Source organism: Denticeps clupeoides, chromosome 7, assembly GCF_900700375.1.
Source record: "Denticeps clupeoides chromosome 7, fDenClu1.1, whole genome shotgun sequence".
NCBI lineage: Eukaryota > Metazoa > Chordata > Actinopteri > Clupeiformes > Denticipitidae > Denticeps > Denticeps clupeoides.
The window spans coordinates 941,483-952,685 of NC_041713.1; the positions used below are offsets into that span (position 1 = coordinate 941,483).

At 48.0% G+C, this 11,203-nt stretch overlaps 2 protein-coding genes across 2 annotated transcripts in view; both read right to left on the minus strand.

Annotated features, from left to right (window-relative positions):
- LOC114793687 (DNA-directed RNA polymerase III subunit RPC8-like) overlaps positions 1-1,207 on the minus strand; it is a 2,040-nt gene extending 833 nt beyond the window's left edge. Inside the window, exons 1-3 of the mRNA XM_028985784.1 lie at positions 842-1,207; positions 653-749; positions 88-174 (exon numbers count right to left, since the gene is read on the minus strand). Of these exons, the coding sequence (XP_028841617.1) occupies positions 88-174; positions 653-749; positions 842-952 (295 nt within the window). The 5' untranslated portion in view covers positions 953-1,207. The remainder of the gene's footprint in view (positions 1-87; positions 175-652; positions 750-841) is intronic.
- A 331-nt stretch (positions 1,208-1,538) lies between these two features.
- LOC114793660 (aconitate hydratase, mitochondrial-like) lies at positions 1,539-9,710 on the minus strand. Its single transcript, XM_028985756.1, has 17 exons — positions 9,556-9,710; positions 8,995-9,137; positions 8,451-8,709; positions 7,807-7,899; positions 7,565-7,723; positions 7,327-7,477; positions 6,524-6,628; positions 6,361-6,452; positions 6,150-6,255; positions 5,847-6,004; positions 5,691-5,764; positions 5,316-5,427; positions 4,929-5,207; positions 3,417-3,608; positions 3,181-3,313; positions 2,915-3,036; positions 1,539-2,834 (listed from the first exon to the last, which is right to left on the minus strand). The coding sequence occupies exons 1-17, from the start codon at positions 9,703-9,705 to the stop codon at positions 2,700-2,702; spliced, it is 2,463 nt and encodes an 820-aa protein (XP_028841589.1). The 5' UTR covers positions 9,706-9,710; the 3' UTR covers positions 1,539-2,699.
- Between the last annotated feature and the right edge of the window lie 1,493 nt (positions 9,711-11,203).

Below are 11,203 nucleotides of genomic sequence, written 5' to 3' on the forward strand. Positions count from 1 at the left end.
CAAATAAAAATAAAAAAGGTTTTTTTAAAAAAAAAAAAAAAAGTGTAAAGGTACGGAGCCGCATTTATTGTGCAGGTGGAAGCTCACCGTGTACGCCCTCCTGGCTGCAGTACTTGATCTTTCCCAGCAGGATCTCGTCCAGGAAAGGGTGGAAAACGACGTATCGGAAGTGAACTGGGAACACAAGTAGGTTATTTTCATTTGTAGAAAGAAAGTGAAGTGATTGTGAAACACTGCAGCACAGTGACATGTGTCCTCTGTATTTAACAATCACCCTTGGTGAGCAGTGGGCACCATGACAGGCGCCCAGGGAGCAGTGTGTGGGGACGGGACCCTCAAGGGGACCTCAGTGGCACCTTGGCGGATCAGGACTCAAACAGGCAACGTTCTGATTACAGGTCTTATGATGGCCACAGTAGAAATATGCTTCTTGTATTAAATTGCACAATAAAAAGCAGTCAAAATAAAAGCGCTGTTTATCTGAGCAATTTAAATTCTAACAAGCCCCAGTCTCTCAAACATTGGCTGAATATGGATTTATCTGAAGTTTTCCTTATTTCCATGAAACACTTATGATGTGTGTAGAGACATACTTTTACTTGAAGGAGAGTCGGGAAAACAGACCTTCAGACTTTATAATCAGTTTTCTTGCCTTTGGTGTGAGAAGCGCCGTCTCCCGGGAAGATGAAGGAGTCCTCCATCTTGGTGACGTCATACAGACAGACGCACAGGCCGACGTTGTAAACAACCTGCACACAACACGCAGCAGAGGCTCAGCCCGCCCGCTGGAGACATTTTCACTCTCTTTCCGGCACAAGATGCGCGGACCGGCGGCTCTCACCTTGTTCGCCAGCTTCTTGTTCAGCTCCTCGACTATCGCGTCGTTCAGCGGCCGCTGGAAGTTCCACGGCGGGATCCGGACGGTGTCGATCATCTCCACCAGGACGAACATCCTGCGAGCCTTCACCCCTGACCCCTACACGCCTAAATGCCAGCCGCTGTCGAGACACACGCGTCAAACGTGGCTGTAGTTTTAATCTGGTCCAGCATGGCTGCCGTCAACCGACACGTCGCTCGCACGCGCTGTCATTTCACGACAGGGCGTCACCATTTGCGTTCTGTCGTAAAAACAGCAGCAGGACTTATTCTAAAGTGATATTTAACATATCAATGTAGTATGTATTCACGTATAAATGTATTCAATATAAACAACCATACGATAATGAAAAAGAACTCAATCCGATTTATGGGTAGACAAAAATCATAATTAATTACTATTAATAATTTATTACTATCCATCTTTTAATGAAATTTACTTGTTTTACCTTAGAGCTAATTTAACATTTATTAAATGCTTCCTTCAGCCTTTGTTACATGGCAAATTCTAACCTGCAGCTATTTAGAAAAAGAGAAGATCGTAAGAATAAGTATTTATCCAGCAATAAAACAAGATTTAAAAGTACTCAATTAGCTGAAACTAAATTGCTGTGAGTAATTAGAGATTGTGGTGGGGAAATAAAATAAAAAAAATATTCAGGCACATCAGATAAATATTTTATTTCCATTCAGAAAGATGGTCTAAAATCTGTCCTGACATCTGGCGATCTATAAAACTGCAAACAATCAAAACAGAGAGTGATGTGTCTGAAATAACCAGGATTAAGAAAGCAGATGATTCACAAGGGGAAAAGAAAATGACATTAAACGCGCCAAAAGTAAACTGAAACCACGGAACAACGCACTGGTTTAGAGAATTGTTCAGAATAAAACAGTTACAAAATTCATTGTTAGAACATATTACTATTTTTTTTTTTTCCCCATTTAGACATAGCATTGAATGGTCACGGATTCATGGAAAACCGCAGAAAATGTAAATATATTCATGCCAGAACACAGGCCCTCCGCCTTCACAGCCAATTTGGAACAAATTCTGTTTTTAAAAGCGGAAATCCAGGCACAGACTGGACTAAAGTCCACAGATTTCCCATTTTCCCCTTGTCTGCTGATCCCCACCCAACAATTGCACCAAAAAGCAGTCGGAACTGCACCGAACACGCAGCGGCACCAGCTTTATACAATCAAACCACGCCAAGGCCCAAACGGTGGAATCCGGGAGTGAGGGCTGGAGTTAGAGAGACTGCAACAAAACCTTTCAGAAGCCGAGCCAAGGAGTGGCCCAACAAAGTGGGCGGGGCCTTAAATTAGACATACAGGACCAATCTCAATGTGAATATGACACATTACAGTTAACATGAACAATCCTGACATTCTTCATTACGGAACGTAACAGATTCTAGGGAGACCTGGTCCTGCAGGGTTCTGGTGCAGATCCAGTTCTCGCCACTCGGGAGTGTGAAATGTGTTACTACGACGACGAAGCAGAAGCTGGAGTGTACTGCTAGCACTACTTTTAGTTAATGGGTCAGGAGTTGTTTGCTTTCATACAACAAATATACACATTTTCAACAGCAGCCACGTGTGTGTGTGTGTGTGTGTGTGTGTGGGGACGGGCGGGCGTGTGCGCGTTCAATTTGTACAGCGACCTGTGGGGGGGGGGGGGGAGTGTGTGTGTGTGTGAGAGGGAGTGTGTTCAGGGAGGTGGAGTCAAGCCAGGTGCCTCATCATTTCCACCGCTTTGTGCAATCCCGCCCCTCTCAAAAAAGCCCCGCCCCTCCCGCTCTCTCAGCACGACACCCGGCTCAGTGCTGCAGCTCCTTCATCCTGTTGAGGGCGCTGCCGGCCTGGAACCACTCGATCTGCGTCTCGTTGAAGGTGTGGTTGAGCTCGATGGTGTCCTCGCTGCCGTCGCCGTGTTTCACCACCGCTTTCAGGGGCTGCGCAGGAGAAAACTGAGTCGTCACCACAGGAGCATAGTCAGCCTCAGCAGACGTGAAAATAAAACTGGATCTATTACCTTGCCAGGGGCAAAGGACTTGAGGCCAACAATGGAGATCTTGTCATCAGGACGGATCTTGTCATAGTCTCTGGGGTCGGCGAAGGTCAGGGGCAGCAGGCCTTGCTTTTTCAGGTTGGTCTCTGACAGTGAGAGGGTTAACAAAAAAAAAAATGAACTCATAACTTCACTAGATTTAAGACTACGTTTAAGTAATTTTAATTTTTTTTTTTTTTTAAGCACTAAAAGAGTGAGTGAGGAGGGGTCGAAGACAGACCACCACAGACCATGGATCCTGGCGAAGCTCTTGACTATGATGGCCCGCCCTCCCAGGTGCCGGGGCTCGAGAGCGGCGTGCTCCCTGCTGGACCCTTCACCGTAGTTCTCATCCCCGACCACCACCCAGTGCACGCCATTGGCCTTACACAGAAAAAGGAAGACACCACATCATGCAAAATGATTATTCTTCATTTTCATTCTAATACGCAATTTAAATAAAATCGAATACATTAATGGCTCGTACCTTGTAGTGGCGGGCCACGTCGGGAACGCCTCCGTACTCGCCAGTCAGGTAGTTGCGGACCTTGTTGACCGCGTCGTTCTCGCTGTTGACCGCCCCGATCAGCAGGTTGTTGGAGATGTTGTCCAGGTGACCGCGGAACTTGAGCCAGGGGCCGGCGGCACTGATGTGGTCAGTGGTGCACTTGCCTTTTACCTGCGGTGACGCAACGGAAACGATGCAGAATCATACAGCAATTAAATCATTAGAAAAAAATGCTGATCCAACTTTGATGTTACGTCCTTAAAACAAGTCAAAAATGGCGCTCAGTAGGGGGTGTGGCCTCCACGTGCCTGTATGACCTCCCTACAACGCCTGGCATGCTCCTGATGAGGTGGCAGATGGTCTCCCCTCAGGGATCTCCTCCCAGACCTGGACTAAAGTATCCACCAACTCCTGGTGGTGCAATGTGGTGTTGGTGGATTGAGGGAGACATGATGGGAAATTTTTGTAAAAAAGGTTTGGGGAACGGGCGGGCCAGTTCATAGCGTCAATTCCTTTGTCTCGCATGGTCTTGCAATAGAAGGAACCCAGGGCCAACCGCACCACCATATGGTCTCACAAGGGGTCTGAGGATCTCATCTTGGTACCAGTCAGGCTACCTCTAGTGAGCACACGGAGGACTGTGCAGCCCCCCAAAGAAATGCCACCCCACACCATTACTGACCCACAAACCGGTCATGCTGGAGAATGTTGCAGGCAGCAGAACGCCAGACTCATGCCTGTCACATGCGGTCAGTGTGAACCTGCTTTCATCTGTGAAGAGCACAGGGTGCCAGTGGCGAATTTGCAAATCCTGGTGTTCTCTGGTAAACTCCAAATGTGCTGCACAGTGTTGGGCTACAAGCACAACCTCCACTTGTGGATGTCAGGCCCTCATGGAGTCTGTTCCTGACCATTTGGGGACGTCTTGCTGATTTGCTATAATTTCTACCTGATGTCTATTCCATTCGCACAACAGCATGTGAACTTGATGGTGAATCAGTGTTGATTCCTAAGCGGACAGTTCGATTTCTCAGAAGTGTGACTGACTTGGAGTTACGTGTGTTGGCTAGGTGCTCCATTTATTTTTCGAACGGTGTTCAGGATTAGAACATTAAACACAATTTTTAGAATTAAGAAATCAAATATTGAAGTAGCATAACTAAGGTGACTGGGATTGTAGTAACCTAGTGGGCAAAACCCTACAACTACCGTTGTGCCCCTAAACAAGACACTTAACCGTGAGTGTCTCCAGGGGGACAGTCCCTGTAACTACTGAGTAATACGCTCTGGATAAGAGTGTCTGGTAAACGCTGAAATGTACGTTTTGGCAATAAATAGAGCAAAATATCAAAAATCACTTAATATATTCATGTCTGTATCGATTGGGAACCCTAATAAGGACCGACTCATTTATAAATAGAATCCTCCAGGAAAAGGTCATGAAGTGATAAAATAAGAGTACAGAGAGCAGCACAGACAGAATGGCGGTACCTTGATGAGGACGCTCAGGTTCTCCAGGTCCTTCCCGCTCCACTTGTCGAAGGGCTCCAGCAGCTGCAGCCGGTTGCTGGCCGGGTTGACGTCGACACGGACCGAGGTGCCGTCCTCGGGCGGGTGCTGGTAGGTGTCCTGGCCGGGGTCGAAGTCGCGGAGGGGCAGCTCGTCACCTGTGGGTGGCTGCAGCTTGAACTTCTCACCGTTGGCCCCGGTGAGGTAGTCCCTCTCGGGGTCAAATTTCAGGGTACCAGCGATGGCCAGTGCGGTGACAATCTGTACAAAAAAAAAAAAAAAAAAAAAAAAAAAAAAAGATATAATATATATTCATTCCTTTTTCATGACTCCTTTTCTTTGCACACATGACTGTTAGTCCCCAAATACCTCAGGCGAGGTCACAAATGCGTGGGTGGCTGGGTTGGCATCGTTCCTGGCAGTAAAGTTCCTGTTGAAGGACGTGACGATGGTGTTCTTCTCCCCTTTCTTCACGTCTTTCCTGAGGTGCAGAAAATATTAAAAGATAGACAGATACAGGGCACGGAGAGAACAGGGAGGAATCCTTAAAGGATCAAAAGCTTGAGCAAGGATTTTCCCAATATCCAGAATATCCGAATCCTTCTCAGGAGGACGTCCTCTGATGGGGAAGTGGGGACCATTTCTGCACTGCCTCAGTTCATTTCTATGTTATAATATTGTACTATAATTTAATAAAAATAAAATGTTGAGTGACTAACATTAAAACGGTACGAAGGATCTCACCTGTCCCACTGACCAATGCAAGGCCCACAGGCGTTGGCCAGAACCACCCCACCAGCTTCCCTCAGGATCTGAGCCTGTACAGATAGAAACGGCAGCAGTGAGGGGACCAGGCCGGAGGCGGCCAACAGAACGCCGCTGCTCGTGCTCCCAACTCACGTATCCGTCGCGCTCGATGGTGGCGCGGATCTGCTCCGACCCGGGGGTCACCGTGAACTGGGCCTTGCACTTGAGGCCGTGGTCCAGCGCCTGCTTGGCCAGGGAGGCGGCACGACCCATGTCTTCATAGCTGGAGTTGGTGCAGCTGCCGATCAGACCTGGGGAGTAAGAAACAAGACATGGACGTTCATATTAGTCACAGAATCGCATGAAAAATAAAATGCTACTAACGACACCATCACTAATCTTCTTTTTCTAGCATTTGTGCAAACAACAAGCAGGGCGTTGGCACTAAATACTGACCCACTTTCACTTCCAGGGGCCAACCGCTCTTCTCAGCCACAGAACCAACCTCGGACACCGGGTGGGCCAGGTCAGGGGTGAAGGGCCCGTTGATGTGGGGCTTCAGCTGACAGAACGATGAAAGAATGAAACTATCAGGTTTTTTTTTTTTTTTTTTTTTAAATCGGTTCTGAACACCCAGGACCACACGTTCGAGACGCAACGTGCATACCTCGCTGAGGTTGAGCTCAATCAGCTGGTCGTACTCACAGCCGGCGTCGGGCACCAGACAGTCCTTATACTCATCAGCCAGAGCAGCGATTTCTACAGGAGCCAAGAAGACAAATATAAAATATATATAAAAATGTAAATTTGCCGGCCGGGTCGCTACGTACCTCCACGGCCGGTCTTCTCCAGGTAGGTCTTCATGCGGTGGTTGTAGGGGAACACCGAGGTCGTGGCGCCGATCTCGGCTCCCATGTTGCAGATCGTGGCCATCCCTGCAGGACGAGGTCAGCTGTTATTATTAAAATATGATTTGAAGTTCTTAAAGATCCCCTATCAAAAACTGACAGATGATTTAACATTAATACGAGTTCCCCAGTCCGTCTACGGTCCTAGAAATGGCGATGGGTGTAAAGAGTGTTTGGTCGTTCTGCATCACCGTTCAGGGAGCAGCTCAGACGGTCGGATCTGACGTCATAAGGGGAAAGGTTACCTCCCGTTTCTCATGCCCAGAGAATTTCTGCCCAGATAATTACCTGCCCCTCCCCTAAAACATCATCTCCACCGACCGTCATGGCTTCCAAACATGTGAAGCACTGCAGTTGCTCGGTGATTGGGGCAAAGGGAAGAGAAAAAAAAAAAAAAAAAAAAAATGGTGGGAGGCGTTGACGTCATTTCCGCAAATGCCGCTCAATTTCTATAGGCCGCTCGCCTCCTCATTAGCATTTAAAGCTGCAGATGGTGAGATGGAAATCTCACTGTGGGACTGGATCAAAGTGGCTATAATTCTGCACCAAGAAACCAGATATAGAATTAGGGGACCAAACAAGACCGAAATAAAATCAAACCTTCAACATCAGGAGGGCATTTGGAGGCCATGTTGCAGTCAAACATGTCACTCTGTAACAGTACACCGCATGAACTGGTGAAGTCCAGCAGTGACCTCTGCACCAGTCAGACCTACAGGTCTCACCCGTGCATGAGATGGAATCCACCCCAGGTCCATGATACTCCACTATGGCGCCGGTCCCCCCCTTCACAGTCAGGATGCCCGCCACCTTCAGGATCACGTCTTTAGGAGAGGTCCAGCCTGAGAGCGAGCCGGTCAGCTTCACACCAATCACCTGCAGGAGACCGAGGCCCACCCGCCCGGTTACACGCGACAGGGATCTCGGCCAACCAACAAGGTAATTAACGAAGGAGCCACTCACTTTGGGACACTTGAGCTCCCAGGGGATTCCGGCCATGACGTCGACGGCGTCCGCTCCACCAACACCGATGCAAATACCACCAACGCCGCCTCCGTTGGGCGTGTGGGAGTCTGTGCCTATCAGCATGACCCCAGGGTAGGCGTAGTTTTCCAGAATGATCTGAAGTTCCGAAACGAAGTTCCAATTAAAACCCCATCAGACCACTGAAGGATACCAGCAGAGCATCAGACAACGCTCCCTACCTGATGGATGATTCCAGAACCGGGCTTCCAGAACCCAACTCCATATTTGGCTCCTGCCGTGGCCAGGAAATTGTACACCTCATGATTCACTTCCTGCAGTGAAAGGAAGGGGAGGAGTTAGAATCTGCCAGCAGCAGCAGTGCATGCTGGGACTGACGCTCCACAGCAGGCTCTGTAGAGAACTGGGGTCACTCGTCATCGGGCTGAAGGTCAAAGGGCCACCACTCACCCAGCAGCCAGCAGGTGCAAGGCATTACAAGATCCGGACGCGAATATGTAGTGGCGCCGTAAAGCATAGTTCTATATTTATATAGCTTTAGATTTGCACTGCCGAATTCCTCCTGGAGCAGAAATAAAACTTCACCAGGCCTCCGTTGAAGAAAGGGTGGAGACGGAGCCACAGCTCTTCAGTATTGAATGATTATCTCTACTGATAATGACTCATTTCCAACCACATAATAGCATGTTATGTATTTTAGGGCTGAGTGAGAACGAGAAAAACCTCACGCAGCGACGGTGAACTCTGAATGTGAATTAATATAATGATTATTTTATTTTCAGAATAGACCAGAAACATTCATACAAAAATATAATGGAATGTTGTGTTGTGTGCTGCAGCCTGCGGCCCCGCCCACGCCGCTCACCTTTGCTTTGCGCAGGTCCTGGGCCCCGCCCGCCTGCGCCTCGATCAGGTGGTCGCAGTGGATGGTGGAGGGGACGGCCACCCTGGGCAGGCCGCTGCTGATGAACTGCAGCATGGCCATCTGCGCGGTGGCATCCTGCATGGCGACGCGGTCCGGCCGCAGGCGCAGGTAGGTGCGGCCCCGGACGATCTCCTGTCCATGCGGGTCGTCCAGGTGACCGTAGACGATCTTCTCCGAAAGCGTGAGCGGGCGGTCGAGCCTGATGGGGAAGAGATTCATCGTATCTGGTCCACCTCCTCTAATTTACGTGTGGTATGGCTGGCAGTAGCCTAGTGGGTAAGACCCTCGCCTATGAACCAGAAGAGCCAGGTTCAAACCGCTCTCACTACCATCGTGTCCCTGAGCAGGACACTTAACCCTGAGTGTCTCCAGGGAGGGACTGTCCCTGTAACTACTGATTGTAAGTCGCTCTGGATAAGGGCGTCTGGTAAATGCTGTAAATGTAGATGTGTGTGGGACGCTGCTGTGCCGGGACGCTGCCGACCTTCTCCGGACGATGTTGACATTGGAGTGCAGGTTCTGGTAGTTGACGCTGGAGTCCGGCTCGAAGCGGCTCATGGACACCTTGGCCTTGGCGCTGAAGGCGGCCGACACATGGAGCCGCCGGGCACCATCACCCAGAGCAAGCTGCACACAGACAACGTGACGGGACAATAAAGGATTATAAAGCTGTAAAAATAAACGCTGGGTCTGCTGGGACGGAGCGCCTGTAGCCGGTAACCTTGCGGTCACCTTGTCAACTGCGCGACAGGCGGAGGGACCGTCGCGACACGCACAGGCTCGCTTGGTGGAAGAAAAGGGGAGCGACCAGGCGGGGAGTCGGGGCGCGGCGGGTCGGAGACGCGGTCTCAGTCAGCGGCCACCAGACGTCGCCGGCAGCCGGTGGCGGGGACACGGTGACCTGACGCGCTGCGCGGCCGCCGCAGCCAGCGACCGCCGCGCCCTTTACAGGACCAGAGTCAAAACGACGGAAACGCACAAAGACGCACAAAGCAAAGCGGTTCGGGGCACAAAAATAGATAATTTCACACGAATAGTCGCTTACCCGCAGCCGCGTCACAGTCATGCAGTAAGACGCCATTTTGTTCACTGACAAAGATGCGTCGCTGCCGGCTGACGTCACAGTCCGACTTTTAAAGCCCCGGAAACGCCCACTTCCGGTCGGCCTGCAGGACTGTCTCACAATGTCGGCCATGTTGGCTGAGGCTCGCCGACATAAAACGTGCTGTTGTTGTGCTGAAATCAAACGTCACGTTGCGGACGGGATCTTCATCACCTTGGCGGTTCGGGATGTGGTCCACTTTCTTTCAACACTGGACATTTGAACAAGGACACAAAACATAAAGTGCAACAATGTATAAAAATGCTGAACAAAATTGCAATCAGGTAGATCAGAAGAGAAAATAAAGAAGGGGATTAAGTGAAGTGATTGTGATGCCCAGCACATGGTAAAACGTGTCCTCTGCATTTAACCATCACCCTAGGTGAGCAGTGGGCACCATGACAGGCGCCCGGGGAGCAGTGTGTGGGGACGGTGCTTTGCTCAGTGGCACCTTGGCGGGTCAGGATTCAAACCGGCAACCTTGTCATTACGAGTCCACTTTCTTAACCACTAGGCCACCACTGCCCCAGACAGTTCCCGTGCAGGGAGGGGAAGATAGGTCAATCAGAATACAGGATCATGTCATTTGATCAGCAAAAGCAAAAAATAGTTATATTCATGTCATTCATACATTCAAGTCTTTTTTTAGAAATGAATTTGTTCACTACGCCAGGGTCTGTGCTCTTAGAGCAACAAAAAATTATTCCAGAAAATTCTTCATACCTGGTTATATATTAAATTCATACTCAATGTTTATTCTTCTGTCATTCTTGTTTTTTGAAAATCTATCCATGTTTTTGTCTTATAGAAATAGTAATATCGCTTTACCATTAAAGTACTGAAAATAAAAACCCAAATCTATATGTGGTTTAATTAATGGTTTATTTTGATATAAAATGCAGTAAAAATCATATGATTTCCCAAATCATGTCTCATAGGTTCCTACAGGTTATTAATTATTCTGAGCTTGCTAATTTCTTATTTGACAAAAATATAATTAATTTAATTGAAATATTAAGCAATAAACACGTGTACCAGGAGGATGGTGAGGAGTATTGAAGGGTGAAATATGTATGGGCATAAGAGAGATTTTGGAAAAATTGACATATACTTGTCAAAGGAAAGCTCTCAAATAAATTCTTATTAAATCATTTAAATCAAAAGTGATTTTGAATAAAATAAAAGTATTGTTCACTATGTTTTTTAAAAAGTAAATTGGTAATAAATGTGGTAATTTATGCCAGTTTTGCTCTCTATATATAGCTTTAAGCCATATATATGAAGGATGGATGGCTGACTTATGCGTAACTCAGAATTAATAGATTAATAAGAACAGAAAAAACAAAAAACGTGTGAATATCTGAATGATATTTGGAACATTTGACAATAACACAGCTGAGAATTGCTCTTTGGTCCCTTTCTCTGTGCTCTGAGAATATAAATCCAGTATTTCCATCGATTGGGTTTCATGCATTTCATGTGGGTGGCATACTGTTCCCACTTATTTGACATAATTAATTTGTCTGACCAATTAAGCGTGTACAATCAGCACATGCATCCAGGTGGACGCTGCAGAAATGACATTTACGGT

Bases quoted from the DNA above. Each gene is read 5' to 3' on its own strand.
- LOC114793660 (XM_028985756.1), bottom strand. From the start codon at position 9,705: ATGGCCGACATTGTGAGACAGTCCTGCAGGCCGACCGGAAGTGGGCGT. The intron at 7,478-7,564 runs GTGAGTGGCTCC...GGTCTCCTGCAG, and splicing joins GGGAGCTCAAGTGTCCCAAA to GTGATTGGTGTGAAGCTGAC. The intron at 5,208-5,315 runs GTATTTGGGGAC...TTTTTTGTACAG, and splicing joins CATTTGTGACCTCGCCTGAG to ATTGTCACCGCACTGGCCAT.